This window comes from Manis pentadactyla, chromosome 7 (assembly GCF_030020395.1).
Source record: "Manis pentadactyla isolate mManPen7 chromosome 7, mManPen7.hap1, whole genome shotgun sequence".
NCBI lineage: Eukaryota > Metazoa > Chordata > Mammalia > Pholidota > Manidae > Manis > Manis pentadactyla.
This window is the reverse complement of record NC_080025.1, coordinates 77,981,994-78,003,424: the sequence shown is the minus strand read 5'-3', so window position 1 is coordinate 78,003,424 and position 21,431 is coordinate 77,981,994. Positions and strand designations below refer to the sequence as shown.

The following is a 21,431-nucleotide window of genomic DNA, read 5'->3' as shown; positions in this document are numbered from 1 at the left end:
TGCCTTTGCAGTGGGCCCAAGCTAGTGGGTTTGGTGCCCCTTCAGGATTTCCTCATTTCCTTTGCCCTTCCAACCCATATGATATTTTCTAAAAAGCCACGATTGAAATGTACAGTCATACATCCCGCAGTCAACCTCATTTTTGCTTATTATGGAAGGAATTTTTAGACCATATCTTTTGAGAAATACAAAACGTAGCTTTGGCTCAAGAGGGTGAGAGCTAATTTAGAATTTTTCCTTTTTTTTCTTTTTTAAAAACCAAATGCAGAGAAATAATGCAACCTAATCACTTTAAATTATGTTAAGAAGATAGAAATGTACTCTTTGTCAGGTTTTACTCAAAATCTACAAGTGTCCCTGTACTGACTAACCCATGCCCATATTTGTTCTTATGCATTGCAGGTAAATGGTATTCCTGAAGAAAGGAAACTTACTGAAGCAATGAACTTGTAATCAGGCAACACAGCAGTTATATCTTACTTCTTCCCTCTTCCAATAATGCATGAGCTTTTCTGGGATATGGTGTGCATGTCAACAGTATTTAGTATATACCAAATAATACGTATAACTTTAATTTTACTAAGGTATTTTTTTTGTACTTAAAGCATTTTTGACAATTTGTAAAACATTGATGACTTTATATTTGTTACAATAAAAAGTGATCTTTAAAATAAAAAATTATTAATGAAGCCTAATGTCTGGTGAAATTTACTTCACAAAAGTGTTTGATTGCCTTCTATATAGTTGGAGTCTTTTGTTGCTATGAACAGGTTCATGTGTTCATTCTTCATTTGACAGGACTTTATTAAGCACTTCCTATTCCTATAAATACATATTTATTTGTTTATATTTATTTATATAAATACATAAAATGTTCTGTGTACCAAGTGAGCAACCTATTTAAATGGGATTTTTGTCTCTGTGGCCTATACAGTCTGTTCTTTTACTTACCACCTCATGGAGTGTTTCAGGGTGAACCTAGTTTTATGGATATGGATCTGGTGATGCCCACCATGAAGGGCAGCCTAAGCTGCCGCATAATTACCTGACTCCATAGTCAGATACTTGGTTTTAGGAGTAAGCCAGGAGTCACTATTCAAAAAGAGAAGAGTTACCTGTGCACAGTGACGTGCATTAGCCCAGAACCACAGGCACCCCTGGGACAACACTACTTTCGAGGGTTAGCAGAGTTTCCTCATAGCATGTTGGTCCACTTCACACATTATGGACACTCTTGGGTCATTGTCACCATCATGCCAGCTAGAAGGGCTGCTTTTGCTGAAGACGAGACCAGCTAGAAAACTTTCTCTTACTCTGCTCTAGGCAGATTTCTGTGTTACCTGTTGTTTGGTCAGAGGACACATCAGTGCTACTCAAATCTATTCCAAAATCTAGAAAATTCCCTGTGAGTATAGTGTGCAACAACTTGTCTTCCACTTAGGGAGAATATTCTATCATGTTCCTGACACTGGAAACCCTTTCCTTCCTTACTCCTTTCTGGGACTAAACAAGATGTATGTTCTTTGATTTTTTTGAAGATTTATCTTGTAACCTATTTCTTTCCAAGACAGCAAGGGCATTGCCACTTGCTGTTATTCAGGACTATTACATCTTGAGGTTGTAGAATTCTGTCAGAAAGAAGTCCAGTACAGCCAGAGTATGGAGCATAGGGAAAGGATGTTGGAAAGCATGGAGGAAGTTGAGACTCAAGAGATAGATAGGCCCAAACCATGCATGACTGTAAAGGCAGAAAAGTAAAGTCTGAAGGATTTTAAGAATGAAAGATGTGGTCATATTTAACATTTTTATAGAGTCAATCCAGCTATAACAGGGTAGGTGGGTAGAATAGGTACGAATAGATTAGTTAGGAGGCTTCTGTAGACATGATTGGAGAAATAGTAACTTTGATTAAGATAGTGGAGGAAGAGAGATTGAAATGGACAGATTCGAGCTATTTAGGAGCTGGTAAATTAATACTTTGGAAATGGTGTTATGGAAGAGAAAGGGGCAAATTCTGATTATGCATTGGTTATTTTGTGCAGGGTGTGGGGACTATGCCTACTGTAATTCAGAATAGTAATAGGGAAACATTAGAGCTAGATCACAAATCCAGAATATAAGTTTCCATGTAATAGAATGCATGACGCTGTGTGAGGATTTTACATATGAGAAGCTAAAACAGAAAAGTGCTGATCTTAGAAGTAGATTCAATTAGGCCAGAAATCTGTTCATTAGTACAACCTCAGTAACTAATCTCTTGTCTGTTTTGCACCATTTTCAAATAATATGCAATTCCTTTCTCATGTGCCAGTTGAGAATGAAATTGTTCTTATACATTCACAAAAAGCAGTAATACAACAGAAGTATTGAATTCACTTGGTTCCCCTCACACAGGTGGTCCAGGGAGTCAGCATGTGGAAGCAGAAAGAGTGAGGAGGGGACGAGACTTTGAAGGAAAGCCAACAAAGGCATGTCACTGATCTGGCTATTGTTCTGGAAAGCAGAACTCAGCCCTAGTGGGGATGCCCTAATGAAGTGTGTAGACTACACTGCAGAATTTTCCCTCCAAGTAACAGATTTAGACTTTGATTCACTGACTCACTATCCTACAGTGGAAAGTCATTCCATGAGGCATTAGCTCCCTACTCTTCTGGACTTTGGCTGGGAGTAGGCTGAGCAAGATCCTAGTGCTCTAGAGAAAACCCTGGGACAGAGAAGCTGGGAGATGCCATGGACACTTGCAAGAAGTTCAGAAAGAAACTGATCAAGAGTTAGCAAAATGTCTTGATCAAGGGACACTGCTGAATTTTGCATCATGTTATTGACATACAAGGAGAAAAGGCAATTACTGTCACTTGAACTTGCTAGTTGACTATCAATTTGTAGTTAGATGAAATCACTGGTACCTAGCATATAATTGTGATATACATAACATTTATATATAAAGGAGAATTTGATGAGTTTTTCACTCTGCTGCACTGAAAAAACATGCCATGAGAGGACTGATTTTCTTCCATTCAGGGAAAAATTATTTTTTGAGCTGTGTTGATATGATACATAGAACCCTGAAATTAAAGTGGCTTAATATGATAAAAATTTACTGCTCACTCATATCATAGTCCAATGCAATTAGGTCAGGCTTCCTCTATCTTGTTTGCTATATAATCTGTAACACATGGTATCCAGCATTTCTGTGGAAAAGGAAATGAGAGCCAAAGGGTCATGTGAGATGTTTTTAGGAGCTAGGTTTTGAAATAGCTTCTGTCACTTTCATCTACACTCTATTGGCTGGTAATGTCATGTTACCCAAATGTAACTGCTATGAACACTGGGAAATGTAGTCTTCCTGGGTTCTCAAGAAGAGATGGTGTGGAAAACATGAGCATTGTCTTTGCCATAAATATGGACTGGACAAAACATATATTCAGTGATTATGGACTAATTAGTTGTATATAAAAATGAAGGACAAAATCATGTGAATAAGTAGTTCTGTCATCCCCAATGACCTAAATTGTGAGTTAAAACTTTTAATTCAGTGGAAAGAAAACCAACAAAGAAACTGCCCAGATATAATAATTGAGCTAGATAAATTCTAGAGAAATACTGCTTCTTTGAATTCTTGTAGAAAAAAATATATGATTATAAATTCACAAGCCCTTCCTGCAATTCCCAATTCCAAAGATCTCAGTTTTTTAAATACATTCATAGCAAATCCATTTAATGGTAGAACCTGACTGGAACAAAAATGAGGATGCTTATTTTGTGTTTCTTAGTCCTACTTGGTGATGTTTTGCTACGAAAATAATGTTTTATTACAGGGCATTGCCCTTCCCCTGTGGAATATGTTACATAAAATGAGCAATGTACCTTATATCAACTACATTACATATAAAATCTGTAAACAATGGAATACTAAAATAGACCTGGTTCCAACAGTTTCCAGTAATATGTATTTAATGACTATTATTTTTTAACTATTATCTTTAATTTATGTATGATTTTTCTAAAGTTTGGGATCCATGTGTGTGGATAACATGAATTAAGTGGAAAAACAATGAGGAAAGATTGAGATAAACTGCTGCAACAGAATACTACTCCCCTGTTCCTTTTTTCCCCCCAAAACATCTCAGAATATCTTATTGGACTGAGTATCAGGCTCATTGTATTCATTCACTCATTGTGTATTTACTTAAAACCTATTAAGTCCTACATACTGAATTATGCCTGGGAAATAAAACAGATGTAGTGTGTTATGAAAGACAAAAAAGAAAGTCTAGTACACAGTCTGGCACTTGTTGGTACTAACCAAGTATTTGTTGAGAGAATTAATCTAATGTCAGTGAGTAAAGGCTATAAAGGTTAAAGGAATGTTCTTACAGAGAATGGGGAAGGCAGCTCCTTGTGAAATGATCAAATCGGTCTAAAGAGAAAACATTTAAGATAAAATTGGAATGGTCACGTGGCAATTGTGCTAAACAATCTTATCAGATGAAACAGCATGAATTTGAACCCAAAGGCAATGGAATGGAGCACAGTGGTGGTAGTTTCTGCCCAACATCCATTTACCTTTCTTCCAGAAAATTTCTGTATTTTTTCTCTAGGCAATCATTCCCTGCCAGACTTTCAACACAGGTGCTTCCTCTTGAATTGACTCCATACCCACGTCTGGCAAATCAACACTGACTCCCTCTGGACAGGGTTCAGACCTCTGGCCCAGTAGAGCCTGTGAGATATAATTCAGTTTTATCAAGTCTGCTGAGAGAGACGAATGGAATCTGGCATGGTTTACACCTCAAACTTAGACAATATTATATGTAATTATATTTCAATAAAAATAAAAAATAGTATTGAAAATGCAAAAGAAATTGCTTAAAAACTTGAAAGATGATTCTGGAGATGTAAACAGAATCCTGTTAGTCTTACAGAATTTTATCATAGTTTGGATTTAATTCTAAAAGCATTGGAAATTAAGTGTTGGAAATAAAAATAATATACTCCAATTTACATTTAAAAATCACTCTGGGTCAGCGATAATGATGAAGTGAAGACTGCTGATAATTCTCTCCTCCATAAATGAGACAACTGGCAAAAATGTCAAAGTTAACTTTTTCAAAACTCTGAGACTTAACCAAATGCTTCTTGCAATTGGGGAGGGTTTATTCAAGAAAACAGTTGAAACTAGGTAAGAATAGCAAACTTCATGGCATTTTAACCTCCCTATTCTCATCCACCCCTCTCCAGCTCCATGATAGCTTTGAAAATAGCCCTCAATCATGGTGAAAACCAGCAGTCTGGGAGTCACCACGGAAGAAAGAAATGAGGTTGGAGTTCTAAAACCTCATTCCAGGAGAATTGTCATCATTATGCTCCCTATCCGGTGGTCCCTTGATGGCCATATGCAAGGCTGTCATTATTTGACCAGACTCAGAGCTCACCCAATAAGGAAAAAAACTTTTCTCTGGGGCATTTGGTGGAAACAATTAGAGGCAATTCACGAACTTCCTAGATGCCTGCAGTGGCGGCTAACAGTCGGGGTGAGGGAGGGGTGGGGGTAGAGTGGCTCTTTTATGGATATTTGTTAGTATGGCTCTGACTTTTAAAACCATATTGGGTTTCACATACTCAAAACAAACAAACAACTATCCCAATAGTGGGAAGACCAAAGTAAAAACAAATAGATCTGTTTGTAAAATGAATGACTTAATCACACTCAAGTGGTAGGGGTTAGAACTAACATATAACTGGAATATACTGTTTTGACTATTTACTTTAGCGTAAAAACAAAGAACCATAAACAAATATCGTACTCTCAAAAATATTTGGTTTTTTACTGTGGTGTGAGTTCACAATTATGAAAGCTATTTTATCTTCTAGGATTGTGTAAATAAGTAAAGATTTTTGTGGGTAACAGGAGCTCTGTTTCTCCCCTTTGGAGAACGGAGTTTCAAACTGGAAATGGGAAGGGCTAAAATGAACTCTGGTATTGCGATGGAATCAAAAGTATCTGTATGAGCCCATAGCTTTTAATACACAGAGGGACAGATGTGTGTGTACATCCATATGTCAATATATTTTCTAGTTCTATCCACTGAGAGGTTCTAAGAGCAATCATACCCCATAACACATAGCACCCAAATCTTGGTTTCTAGTAGCTAAGTCTCCTTGAGGAAATGGCTGATCTCAGGACTGGGGAAGGGAAAGTACTAGATGAGTGGAGAACATCTTCTTGTGCCAGAAAATAGGAAAACACTCAAAGAATAATGGAGATTAATCAAAGTAATTCAGGAGGCAGTGAGAAGGGGCTTATGCTGGGTAAATATGGGGCAATTTGGTTAACAAAACTAACATAGTAATGGATTACAAACTATATAGATCATATAAGAGCCCCTGGGTCTATACTTATATAAATGAGTAAATGAATGAATGAATGAATGAATGAGAATGGAAAATGCTTCCTTATAGTAGAATGCCAAACAATGGAGAAGATAGGGTAGAATTAGAAAATCACCATTTTGCAACCAACACAAAAATAATTTTCACACCAGAATCATAAGTAGATAATTACATGGGAAACCAAGATCTGGGAAGTAAATATTCTAGGATGTCATTACTTCTAAGTCCTCCCAATGGACAGATTAAGAAAATATAGAGATGCATGTATTTACACACATAACCTCTATATCTCTATAGTTGTGAACTCACACCACAGTAAAAAACCAAATATTTTTGAGAGTACAATATTTGTTTATGGCTCTTTGTTTTTACACTAAAGCAAATAGTCAAAACAGTATATTCCAGTTATATGTTAGTTCTAACCTCTACCACTTGTGATTAAGTTATTACATAACTTAGGATATTTACATAGCCTCAGAATATCTCTCTATAATGTAATGATTACTTAACTGTATTCGTTTCCTAGGGTTGTAAAAAAAATACCATAATTTGGATGGCTTATAACAACAGAATCTATTGTCTCAGTTCTGGATGCTAACCGTCTGAAATCAACTTGTCAGCAGAGCCATGCTCTCTCTAAAATCTTAGGGGCACATCCTTACCTGCCTCTTCCTAGTTTCTGGTGGTTTGCTGGCCATCTTTGGCACTCCTTGGCTTGCAGGGGCAGCCCTCAGTCTCTGCCTCTGTCATCACACTGCATTCTCCCCTTACATTTCAGTGTCTGTCTTCTCCTCTTTTTATAAGGACACCAGTCAAATTGGATGAAGGGCTGATCCTATTCCCATATGATGTCTTCTTAACTACATCTACAACAACTCTATTTCCAAATAAGTTCACATTCTGAGGTTCCTGGGAGTTAGGACTTCAACATATCTTTTTACCTCCCACGTTTAATGTATTTATTGCTAAAATGCTTTCACATAGGTAATTCCAATTTACACCCTAATCTATGCAAAGATAGGATGGGAAAAAATGACAAAAATGATAATCATTGCTGGCACTGGTTCTAATTAATATTTCTTTGATTACCACTGAGGATGAACAGTTTTTCATAGTGTTCTGGCCTCTTCTTTTTCCTTTTTCTTTGTATTATGGTAAAACACACACAAAACATTAAATTTACCATCTTAATTATTCTTAGGCATATAGTTCAGTAATGTTAAGTATATTCACATTGTTGTGCAATGGATCTCTAGAAATTTTTCATCTTGCAAAATTGAAACTGTATACCCATTAAACACCAGTTCCTCCTCCCCACTTTCCCCAGCCCTGGGCAACTACCTTTCTACTTTCTGTTTCTGATTTTGACTACTTTAGCTTTTTCACATGAGGGAAATCACACAGTATCTGTCCTTTTATAACTGCATTTCACTTAGCATGATGTCCTTGAGGTTCATCCATTTTGTAGGATTTCCTTTTTTAAGGTGGCATAATATTTCATGTTTGTCTTGGCACACTTTCTTTATGCACTCATCTGTTAATGGATATTTGGGTTGCTTCCACCTCTTAGCTATTGTAAATAATGGGGCAGTGAACACGGATGTGTAAATCTTTCTTTGATATCCTGCTTTGATCAACCTGTCTTAGAATTGCTTAGGGAAAAACAGCAACTTTACTGTGAAGAAACCTGGAAAACACTATTTTAATCAAATGATCAATGTCACCGTCACCAATAATGGGACAAGTTGACACCATGTGCTTCCCTATATGCACCAAAAAGAACCACCATTTCTGTGAAATGCTGCCAAAAATTTATATACGAAATCTAAACAAGAAGAAATGTCTGACAATACCAAACTGAGAGACATTCTAGAAAATATTACTGAAGTCCTTGCTGTCCTGGTGGCTGTAGGCTGGGGACCATTCTCAGGTGCAAGAGGTCGTCCTCAGTTCCTGGCTATGCAGTTTGCCTACATGGGTGTTTACCATGTGTTATTTCCTGCTTCAAAGTCAGCAGGAGAATCTTTTCCTTTGAAACTCTCCCTTTAAGAAGGGCTCAGTTGCTCTTTTAAGGACTCACTTGATTAGGTCAGGCTCATGCAGGATAATCTCTTTTTTAATTAACTCAAAGTCAACTAATTAGTAACTTAATTGCACAATATTTATTAGTCCCTTCTATAATCAATGATGGGGATTATGCAGGATATAATTGAACCATAATGTGAATAATGGGAGTTATCTTAGAATTCTGCCTATCGCAATCCCCATGGTGGTCCCCAAAGATTCATTTCCATCCCAAACATTTGTCCTTTTCCCAGTGTTCCTAAGAGTCTCATTCTAATACGACACCTGCTCAAAGTAAAAAAGAAAAACAAAAAACTCATCATCTAAATCTAAATTTCATCATCTTATCAGCTCAAAGTCCAAAATCTCATTATCCACATTATTTAAATCAGATGCAGATGAGGGTCTTGGATGTAATCTATTAAGTGCAGTTCTTGAAGTATGATTCCTCTCAACCCGTGAAACTAAACTAAAGAGCCAAGTTATTTGCCCTCAACACACCCTACACACAATGGTGAGAGAAGCATAAAAGCATAAGATAACACTTATAAACATTCTCATTCAAAAGGAGAAAGTGATAGATAAAAACAGTTGGGCAAATGCTTCCTCCTAGATTAGATTTCAAGGTCTGGGAATAATCCTTTGGGACTCTTGATTCTGTCCTCTGAGTCATTCTTTCTTTTTTATGAAAGGTAATATGTATTTACACCAAAGTAGTTTTGTCAACCTGCTCCCTGACAGTGAACTCTAGGGCGGGGGGAGAGATGTTGAAGTTGCCTTTAATTTGTACTCCTACTGTCTCTTTTAGTTTAAGCTGGCAGTGTTTTCTGCTAGAATAATTTTCTCAAGAACTTTACGGGCCTTCCATGGATTTCATGAAGATCAGCTTCAGTAGACAAAAGCCATATCCCTAGATTTTTGAAAGATAATCCTTTCTCTTTCTTGGCCTTCTTTTACGATGGCTGAGGGACAGCACCTTTATCCTTCCTAGAGGCCCTCTGGTTTGATGGGGAAAATCTGTGAGGCACAGCTTAATCTCTTGCAAGGGCCATTTATGTGAAATGAATAAACACTTACTTTTTTCTTTTTCTTTTTAAAATAGCAAAGGGAAGTGTTATAATGGTTAGAAGTATACGAGACTTGAAAGTTAATATGTGACTTTGACTTTTATTCCTGCTCCCCTCCCCTGCTGTGTGAGCTTCTGTGAGGCAGGCTGTGGGTCTGTAAAATGGGCAGCATGACCACCTTCAGTGGGCCCCAGAACCTGGTTCCCTGGGTTCAAATCCAGGCTCAGTCCCTGATGAGTCATTAGTACTGGCTCAGTTTTTCATCTAAGGGGGTAAGAGGAGTTGCCAATTGACAGAGACTTCAGATTGTTTCAAGGTTTTAGCAAAAGGCAGTAGAGTCATACGCTCAGCCTTTTCTTTATGTCACACTCTGAGTATTTCTGATGCTAGGATTATCTTGCCACCTAAAGAGGCTAGAATTTAAGAAGTCATCCTGTGTTGACTCCTTTTTGTTTAATAGTACTTCCCTCTGTCTCTTTCTTCTCATATTTAACTGTAAGCAAACCGGGAATATCTTCAACATGTTGTTTGGAAATCTCCTTAGCTCTAAATATACCAGCAAATTCATTATTTGTGAATTCTGTTTTCCACATTACTGTAGGACACAATTTCTCTAAGCTTTCTGCCACTACATAACAAGACTCTCTCTTCCTACAATGTCAAATAACCTACTCCTGACTTTCTTTTGAGCCCTCACTGGCAGCATCCTTAAAATCCAAATTTCTACTAAAATCGGTTCAAGGCAATTTAGACTTTTTCTGACATATTCATCCTAATTCTTCCAGCCTGTCAACAGAATTCTGTATCTGGTAAACCTATTCTTTAAAAATGAGGGAGTAATTAAGATATTCCCAGGTAAACAAAAGGTGAGGGATTTTTCACCATTAGACATGCCCTATAAAAATACTTAAGGGGGTCCTTCAGGTTGAAATGAAAGAACTCTTAACAGTAACTCAAAGCCATATAAAGAAATAAAGATCTCCAGTAAAAATAAGTTTATGGACAAATTTAAAAGCAAGTATTACCATAATTTTGGTTTATAACTCCACTTTTTATTTTCTACATGATCTAAAAACAAATGCATAAAAACAAATTATAAATCTGTTATTTGGCACATAATATATGAAAATGTAGTTCATGACATCAATAAAGTAAAAGGGGACAGAGCTGTGTAGAAGCAGAGTTTTTAGATGCTATGCAGTTAAGTTGGTATCAGTTTAAATTTATGATGTTAAATGTGAGCCCCATGGTAATCACAAAGAAAAGATCGACAGAATGTATACAAAGGAAATGAGAAGGGAATCAAAATGTTTTACTACTATGAAAAACCAACTGAACACTAAGGAAGGCAGTAATGGAGGGAAGAGGGGAAAAAAGGACTGGAGTGTACAACATGCCTAACACAATGGACAAAAGGGCAAATAAATTCTTTCTTATCAATAACTATGTTAGACGGATTAAAGTCTCCAGTCAAAAGTCAAAGATTGGCAGAATGAATAAAATATTATTCAGCTGTATGCTGTCTACAAGAGACTTATTTTAGATTTTAAGACACAAATAAGTTGAATGCGATCAACTGATTTTCAACAAGGGTGCTAAGATCATTCAGTGGGGCAAAGGACAGTCTTCCCAACAAAGTGATGGGAAAACTAGATGTCCACATGCAAAAGAAGGAAGTTGAACTCTTCATTTGTACATATACAAAAGTTAATTAAAAATGGATCAAAGACATGAAATAAAATCTAAAATTATGAACTTTTAGAAATACAGATAAGTTGGACTACACCAAAAATAAATAACTGTGCATCAAAGGACACTATCTAGAGAATGGAAAGACAACCCACAGAATGCGATACAATATAGCAAATTATATGTGATAAAGGACTAATACCCAGAACTTGTAAAGAACTCCTACAACTTTACAACACAAAAACAAACAACACAGTTCAATGTGGGCAAAGGTCTTGAACAGATCTTTCTCCAAAGATACACAAATGGCCAGTAAGCACACAAAAAGACGCAAATGCATCTTTAATATTATAAAGTACTTAATAATTTTTATGTCAATATCTTAATTTATATAAGGAGAAAAATGAAATGATCATCTCCAAAGAAGCTGAAAAGTCATTCAACAAAATTTTCAACTCCAATTTTGACCAAAACAAACACTCTAAAATGGACATTAGATGGCTGCTTCCTTCATATGACATACCAGTTAGCTGTGGGGAACCTAGAGGAATTTTGATGAAATTGGGAATATTTTACTTGAAACACCATGACAAGAAAACATAAAGACAACAAAAAATGTCATGATAAGATGATAAATTATGTTATAGTGTTAGTCAGAAAATAATAAAGGAGAAGGTTAAACTATCAATATTTGAAGATATGATTATATATCTGAAACCACAGAGAATCAACTGAATTAATACAAATGAGATTTACAAAATTCCATAAGATAGACAGGGGTGTAAATTTAATACAGAAATGTCTCCATATACAATTACTACTTAGCAGCTATAGTGATACAAAGGACCCCACATAAAATAGCAACCAGAAAAAGAAAACATTGAAGAATGAACTTAACTGGAAGAGTGCCAAGTCTTTTGTGAATAGAAACTTTAACATGTCACCTTGGGCAAATGGAGAGAGATCATAGTTTTGGACTAACATGATAATCAAAGGATATAACCAATGGCTATTATTTATCCTAAATTAATGTGATTCCAATACAGATATTAATAGGTTTTGGAAATAGACAAGCTGATTCTCAATTTCTTTTGGAGAAACAAGAATAGCCAGGAAATCATTGATTGAAAAAATGGCAAAGGGGTTACCTTTGCTAGACATGAAACCATATTATTTTATAACATATTATAACATAATATAACATGGTTATGTGGGCTGTGGCATGAATAGCCAGTGACACAGAGTAAAAAGTACGTACATTGTCCCATACACATGAATAAATTTAATATGTGTTATAGGTCACATCTAAAGTCAATAATGGAAAAGATGGACCTTTAATAAGTAGTATTGGCAAGTAGGTAGTCATTTAAATCAAAGTTAAGTTGGATCCCTTCTTCACATCATAAGGTATAGAAAAAAATTAAATTTATCACTTTGGAGTGGTGAAGTCTCTATTCAAAAACTATTCAAAATCTAGAAGTCATAAAAGAAAAGATTGGCAAAATCTTATATATGTACTTATATATTTATGTAAATTCTACATATGTATAGTTTTATATATATATGTGTGTATATGTATATACAGATATACTTCTGTAAAGCAAAACACCATTAAACAAAGCAAAAGACAGGCTGAGAAACATATTTGTATCTTATATCACATACACAAAGGTAATCTCCCAAACATTTAAAGAATTTCTTGGGGTTGATAAGAAAAGGACCAACAACAGATAAGTGGGCAAATGCTATAAGCAAACTGTTCACAGAATAGGAAATATTAGAAATATTAATTGCTTTTTAAATAAAAGATGCATGTTGATAACACACTGTTACATGTGTGGGTCTGTATTCTTAACAACTGAAATCAGCTAAACTGATCTACTAAATCAAATACTAATGCATTGTTAGTTGGGAGTATAAATTGCTAGGGTCCCTAAGGAGGGCAATCTTGCTGTAAACACTAATACTAAAAATGCCTATGCCCTATAACCCAGCAATTCTACATTTGGGAACTTATTTTACACATATATGCTTACACAGTACACTTACCATACACAGTATATGCTCATATTTATGGAAAATGACAAATAAGGCTATTCACTGTAGTATTATTTGTAATAGCAATTGTTTGGAACTGATAATTGAGGCAATGATGGATTTTCTTACTGATAAGGGAAATGGATCAGCATAGAATCAGTGAGGGAATGGTGGATGGATAATGTAACACTTGTGCCACAGAATACCATGAAAGTAACAAAAAATGGGGCAACTATACATTGCAGAGAAGGATCACCAAAGAATATCGCTAAGTGAACAAAAAAAGTACAGAAGCCTATAAAATGTGGTATATTTTATGTTAAGTGAGGATGAATGATTCATGAAGGAACTTTGTAAGAATATGTAAAAGCTAGTAAAACCGGCTACATGTACTGGAGGACTAGGAGTCATGAGAATTAGACAGATGAGGGACTGTGGAGGAAAAACAGAACTTTTCACTCTCTTGAATATTTTTTTGATTTTTGAATCATCTAAATATATTCCCTACTCAAAAATAAGTACACAAAAAGAAATAATGGAGGAAGTTGACCTTGACAGAGGAAGCTGGAGGACATGGGCTGGCACCAGTATACATTCTTGTTGCTGTTATCTTCATCTGGTATCGCCCCTGGTATTTCAGAGATGACTAGAATGCTGAGAGAGGCTCGCCGCCATATGGTGTCTTCTTTCTGATCTCCCCCTGGTCACTCTGGCTATTTTCAAGGCTTGCATCTTGCCAAAATTGAAGTGTATGCATGCTTCAGGCGGGAAGCAATGGGCAATTTTAATTTTTGTTCCAATAATATGGCTGTTTCTTTTTGTATGTCCTTGCTCAGATAAATTAGAACTTAGAGTAAAGAATAAAGATAGCCACTGCATGGTAGAATCTGGTTATAAAAGGCTCGAGTCAGCAGAAAAGAAACAAAAACTGGAGAATTACAATAGAGATGAAAGAGAAAAGTAAATCACAACAATAAGGAGTAATAATCAAAATAATGTAAAATAAGATGGAAGGATTAAGATGAAAAATCAAGTTAGCAGAATAAATATGACAGCGTAATTCCTCCCCTCACGCCTGCACTATATAGAATATGGCTATTCTGTGTGGTTGAGTAAGAGTGTGAACTTCAACATTAACTGACGGGGGGCTTAGGGTTAAGAGAGACATTTTCTCTGCATATTGAAAACCAGTAGAACCATCGCTGCCACACCGTGATGCACTGTGGGAGTGGGAAAAACCTGGCCAAGGTGCTCCTCAGGAAATAACTTGGAATTTGCTCTCAATCACAGACAAATGGGCCATGGATGACCCAAATTTCTTCTCCATATAGCACAGACTCAATAATTTTATTCTGTAAAATGTTTAAGGAAGGTGTAATCAAAAGTGCATGGCGGCACATTAAAAAAAAAGAAAAAAGGAAAAGCTCAATAAAGCTCCCATAGAATGATCAGCTTCCAGCAGCGTTGCCTCCTGATGCAGGCCCCAAGTTAAACTCTTAAGTAATGTAGCCCTAAATCATGTAATGTAAGCGATGTCCTCTAGGGAATCGTAAACTATAAGGCAGCCAGCCATTGGAGAAAACCTTGTTTAAAAAACAAAAAAAATTTAGGAGTTCCTTATATAAGGGTAATAATAGTAGGTTATTAGTTTCTAAAATATGTTTTCAATTTGCTGTTCATTTATGACATTTCTTTTGACCAAGAGAAATCCTTTTTCCTAAGTTTTAAAGCCATATGCATTTTGCATTCTTCTTTTGTTTATATGTCTAAGCTATTCTTTCTGTAACAGAGGTGAGATAAAAGTTAAATTGTATTTTTCTCTCTTTTCCTTGCTTATTTAAAATCCTATGTTCACTGCATTATCAATTCTTACAAACTGTTCCCAGTTTTTTCTTCTGGCTCTTTGGTGTAGCACATCAATTTAATTGTATATTTTTGGGTTTCTTTATTATTATCGAGGGCAAATACTTCCCTCATTCTTTTTTGTGGTGGCAGGAAGTATGCTGCCCAGATCTCCCTTCAAAAACCCACTGTGAGGACCAGCGTGGGAGAACAGGGGCAAATGAGCCTGCTCAGCGACAGGAGTGGGCTGCTTTTACTGGATGGCAGCTGGCACGAATGTGTGCCGAGCGCACCCCTCCTGGGTTCTCCTGGGTACTCCCCTGTCCTACGGTAACTGTGGATGAACAGGTGCATCAACCTCTGCCTAGTAAGAGCAATTACCAAGAGCTCAGATGCCTCCCAAAGCAGAGTGTGGATCACAACTCCAGGTAAGCCACTAGGAGCTGCATAGCTGAGGGTAAAGGGGATGTGGAACTGATAGTGGAGGAGGGACATCTGGGCATCAGCTGTGGCCCGAAGGCTAACTGTGGAGGCAGAAACTATAGTTTGTCCTGTTAATCTCTCTCTTCCAAATTTTTCTTCAGAAAAAGGGGCCCATGGAGGTGCCCAGTTCCCTTCTGGAGAACTCCCTGAAAACTCAGTATGAAGGGCAGTCTGCAGATACTGCAGCTTTGCATCTGCCACATTGTTCAGGCCGACGTCTCAGCCTCCCTGGGCTGCTCCCAGCCAGCAGTTGAGCGTGCTGGGGGGCTGTTCACCAAGCGATTGCTCTCTGATGCTGGACTCCTCTGAATGAGCAGTCTTTGCTCTGGGGCCCCTCAACAGCCTGGCTGAGACTTCCTTAGCATTTCATGCATGCTGCAGCTCAAATTTCCATCCGTTGCCTCTCTCCTTTCACAGGTGAGACAAATGCATCCTGGTTTGAGGGAAAGAGAGTAATCAAAATGACTAATAAATTTTAAGCTTGACCATTTTTATGTGAAAAATTATCAGTCAAAATAGAAGACAAGTGGCAACTGGGAAAGTATTTGCTAAAATAGACAGAGGGTTGTCATCCTTGTGATACCAATAATGCTTACAGATTACCAAGCAAAAGATGAGCCTGTAAATTAAATATGAATATAGGAAATGAATAGGCATTTTATTAACAAAACTGAAGCCTGAAAATAACAAATTATGACTTGATTCACCTCCTGGCCCAACCACCAAAAAATTTCTTCATCATTGCCCTTAGCTGTGTATGAGAGTTTTCAGAGCTTAAATATTGTCTCCTCAGCAAGATGCCGTCTGACCTTTGCATGGAGGAGGCCACTTTAGCATGGCTTCCTTTAGGATCGGTGGACAAGGGAGTGAGAAGGGAAGTACAATAACCTCTATCTTGAGTGGTCTCCTCAACACCTCTGCTACGTTCCACTCCCTTCTCTGCCAAGGGTCACTGCTCGCTTGGCTGTAGAATACAGACTTGGGAATTCATGGGCTAATTACCTTTGTCCCCGGTGGTAATACCACTGTTTCTCCCAACGCCTCCATGAGTAGAGTGGGGATTGACCTTACTCTCTTTCTAAGCACCACCATATCAAGTTGTTACAGCATCTCAAATTTTTCTGAAGGGCCAGGAAAACTGAAGCCTGAAACGGAAGAATTTTCCTGAATCCTCCATCTTCTGGCATACAGGAAAAAGGGGGCACTGGAGACTATATTGTAGAGGGAAGAGAGCATCTGACTCACGGTCTGAAATGAAGCCACTTGCCAGGGCCAGGTGCCCGCAGAGCAGCAGCATGATAGTGTGGCAGTAAAAAGCAAGTATCCACAGAACAAGCCACTGCCCTGTCCTGAGTGCAAATGTGTCCTAATATTCTGAGGCTGTAGCCTGGCATCTGGTCCTCAGAGCAGTAACCTCCAAAAGGGAAACAGAATTGGCACTTAGGGAGGGAACTAGCACAGGTGTCACTAAAAGTTTTGGTAAACTTTTTAAAAAAGAGGAAACAGCACCGGCTGAGAAGGAAGAAGCAACATGGAGGGACCAATCAGAGGAGAGCTCTCAGCCCTGTCTTCATGAAGAGCTGCAGAGAACTGTGACCATTTATCCGGGCGTTGTGTGAGGGTCTCAGGTGTGCCTCTAGGGCACACCCTGGCTGGTGGTGTCTGCAGGAACACGTAGGACCGCCCCGCTGCCCTGCTGCAAAGCAGGACGTGAAATGGCTTACAGGAAAAACAGAGCCAGGTAGCATCATTTGAAGTAGATGAGAGAGAAAAAGGGGCCAAGAAGGAGGCTAATAGAAATAACAAAGACCAAAATGCTCTGTTCTCTGGGATGGAGCACAGACTTAGCTTTAGTTTTTTATCAGCAAATGTGTAAAGCCAGTTCACAGTGTCCATAAAATAGTAGCAAGTGAACTATTCAGGAGAAACACAAATATTCCAATACTAAGGCCAAAATGAAGTAACTCTGGAGAGTCCACATAAAGAGAGCATTGTGTAACTAAATCAACAGCATTCTTACAGTTGACAGGATGAATTTCATGTAACGGTTTTTTAGTGTCCTTCCATGCTGACCAAAGGCTTGGGACCAAAGAAAAATTTTAAGGGTACATTGGAAGGTATCGTACAGGTGGTCCTTGCTAGGTGCTTGCCTGACTTAACTCCAGCGGATATTTAAAGGATCTGCAGAAGTGATAAAAACCAAATCCTTAATGTTTCTTTGTAAATACTGCTTGCTACAGCCAAACCCCTAGCTGACAGATATTAGGTAGCTGGGAGTTTAGTGCTATACATGGAGTTCAGCTCTTCTAAGGATCTAGAAAAAAAGTAGTCTTAATAGGACATAGAGCTAGCATAGGAGTGACCTCTCTTGGGGAAATTTAAGTCTAATAATCAGTAGTTTATGAGGGAGTACTCTATATTTGGCCAAGGTTCTCTTTAGGAAAAAAAAAAACAACTGAATATGCACTCTCACACAGACAAATGGGCCATTTAGGTTCCAATTTTCTGCTGAATATCACCTAGGTTTAATGAATATTAGTCAGGAAATGTGTAGGAAAGCATAACTAAACATAGTGGCTGTTAAAATATCTCCCCTGCTGCCCGCCACCACCTCCCAGAAAGCATCCATAGAAAGTCCAGCTTTATTACTATGATTTCCTGATGTTCTTCTAAGTGAAGTTATTTGTGTGATGTATATGAAGGTATCTGAATGAAGTGACCTTCTGTATAGAATTACTCAGGAACCAACTGAAAGGTGGAAAATACCTTGGTTTTTCTAAACTTTAAGAACTTTATAGTTTTTGTCAAATAGTCATGTTCTAAAATTTTCCAGCTTTTATTTTCTCTATTTATGCCTTTTGGGCAAATTGGTTTTAAATTTTTATGTAATGCAATGTAGCAGTTCTGGTTTTACCTTTTGCTTTACCCTTAATGTCTTTTCTCATTTTGAGTTATTCATCTACATTTCCTATTTCTTATTTTATATATCTTTAAGCCCATTAATCATCTTAAATGTCTACTGGTATACAGAGTTAGAAGTGGGATAATTAAGCAATTGTCTTGGAACTATCTAAAGAATATTTCTACCTTTCCCTGATAATGTAAAATCAAACTATTACCTTATTCTAATATCTTCTCAAGGAAAACGTTCCTTTGCTCCTTACTCTCTTCATTAATCTATATATTCTTGCATCTTTTATTCCACACTGATGTAACTGTAACTTAATAATGTTAAACACCCAATTGTACAAGTCTTACCCCTAATTACTCTATTAGAATGTTTTTCTTGGATGTTATTGCCCACGCATTATTTCTTTATAATTTCCATTTCTAATTTTGTAGCTTCTGAAAAAGTGTTCCATTTCTGTGTCCCTTGTGTGTTTGTGTTTTCAAAGTGCTGGACCCCCTCAGACTTCCAACTAAATGCTCTTGCATCATTTTTTCTTCCCCGCGAGAGTTTCCTGAGGGTCAGGATGAGGTGGAAAGAGGCAAGGCAAGGAAACGGTGAGTGCTTAGTTCTAGTTTGCTCTCTCTATACCAGAAATGGCTATTTGTCTCCTGAATTATCTAGAAAAGCACACCTTGCCACTCCCAAACATTATCTTTCACAACCTACCCAGTCTAGTCAGAGTCTATTCCTTTAATTAGTAGGATTTTGACCCTATGATTTGTCACACAAAACAAAAAGACATAGTGACCTAGTTCTAAAAATGTTATAGTGAAAAGTAAGTACTTAGTGTGACTAGATAGAAAGTAGAATGAAGAGAGCTAAGAATTAAATAAAAAAACAAACTGTCACACATAGAAACTTTATTTTTACTGTATGATGGCATACGCCTTTAAAGTTATATACACATTTATAATATTGGAGATATTTTAAATTTGATTTAAAAAAGAAAATAAAATGTGAATTTTCATTCCTGGTTTATCTTGATTTTTGAATAAGAATCTTGATACCACTTTTTTTTCCCCACTAAGATAGAAAACATCAGATTTTTCACTCTGATGTTCAGCACAATTTTGTCTTTGAATTCTTTAAAGACAACAGGAATTTGATTTGATTCAGTTTCATAGTCCCCCAAATTCTTCATAATTATTAATTTTGAACATGGATAAAAATACCTGCATAATAGTTTTTGTATTTTAAGGCAACTATTCCTAATGTATATGTAGAATTTAGGTAATCCAACTTTGTCGTGTTTAGGCTCTTTTGCCAAACTGAATGGCAGTTATATAACTCCCACGTGTCTCCTCATTTTTATTATCACTACTAATACAAAAAAGGTAAAAGAAATCGTTACAAAATTTTTGTAAGATTAAAACCCAGAAAAAACTTTTCTAGAATTCAGTCTTCAACCTCACACTTTTGAGAATGTAGTTGCCACTAACACCTCTCTGGAAATCACACCTAGCTTAAGAAAATGAACTAGAATGTACCTTGCTAAAAAAGTTTCCCCAAATCACAATTATACTAAGAATGAACAAATTAAGTTTTTTATGTATGCAATCATTTTTGAATGTCTTTGCAGAGAAATATTCAAACTGGTAAAATGGGTTGAATTGCCAATCAAAATTGGCCATCTTTATTTCAGTCTGCAATTAAGCTAACAGATTCATTTTCTCTTGAATGATGTGAAAAATTCAACCTCTTTCAATAGTTCCAAAAATTTCTAGGTACATTGCCATCTAACCTCCTATCATACAGCAGGCCCTCATGTGGCACATCCAATTTATCAAGCAAAACACCAACCTGTCTGTAATGTAAGCCACAAAGCCAGTTTACTGTCTCCAGAATGCATTCTAGTTTTAAGTTTTTAGCATAAAGTCATTCCCAGGGAATGAAATATTGGATTAAGTTCCATGTCCTTGCAAAAATCACTAATTTCAGTTTCTTTCTGTAAGTCCACAGACCATCACAGTTGCATTTTCTGTTATCATACTTACTAATTATTAACTATTAATACTAGCCTATATCAAACTTTCAGATTTTCTCAAACGAGTCAATCTCTGAACCATTTCCTTATAATGAACTTGACGTAGGTATGTTTCTGAGTCATTTGGTTACATTAGAATTTTCACTGAAAGCACAAATAAATGTAATTACCTGGGTGGTAGTGTTGATATCTGGGCTCTCAACTGCAGTAGAAAACATCACAAATTACAATTTTCATAAACTTTTTCTGTAAGTGGTCAGCCACATCTCAATATACTGAAGGACATAGAGTTTTCTCAGAGAGCCTTTTTATTATCAGAAGTGTATTTCTTTTTAGCATGTAATTTCTGCTACAGTCAATGGAAATACTTTTACAACTTACTGTTAAATGTTTTGATGTAATTTTTTTCACTTAGTGTGTATCTGAACTTCACAGCATTATCATTTAAAATCAATTCCTGTTGAAATTTCAGGCTTTTGTTTAGTGTATTAATCTGATTTTACTTACACCAGCACTCAAACACACATACACAGGTACTGGCAATGGCTTTTAGTACCATTTATTCATAATGGCTTTTAAAGTAGTATTCTTTGCCATCGTCACATTTTGCCTGTTCAATTGAGAAATATTTTTGGCTTCCACAAAAAGCACAATCTCTCCTCTCTTTTTTTTTTCTTTTTCTTTTGTTTTTTTATTTTTTTTATTTTGGTATCATTAATCTACAATTATAGAAAGAACATTATGTTTACTAGGTTCCCCCCTTCACCAAGTTCTCCTCTCTTTTTAAAATACTTGGCTGTCTTGGTTTATTTTCCTTCTTTTGATAGAGAGATGAGACCAAAGAAATAGCTCTGTACTATAATAGAAATACAAGTATAAGTGCAATAACAAATGGTGATTGATACTTGGTCCCAGGATAAAG

The 21,431-nt window shown here is 36.7% G+C and overlaps 1 protein-coding gene across 10 annotated transcripts in view; it reads left to right on the top strand.

The window, feature by feature from the left end:
* SGCE (sarcoglycan epsilon) overlaps positions 1 to 689 on the top strand; it is a 64,861-nt gene extending 64,172 nt beyond the window's left edge. For all 10 annotated transcript variants that reach the window (XM_036894510.2, XM_036894517.2, XM_057504526.1 and 7 more), the window contains one exon: positions 403 to 689. In XM_036894510.2, the coding sequence (XP_036750405.1) occupies positions 403 to 453 (51 nt within the window). In that variant the 3' untranslated portion in view covers positions 454 to 689. The remainder of the gene's footprint in view (positions 1 to 402) is intronic.
* Positions 690 to 21,431: the final 20,742 nt, after the last annotated feature.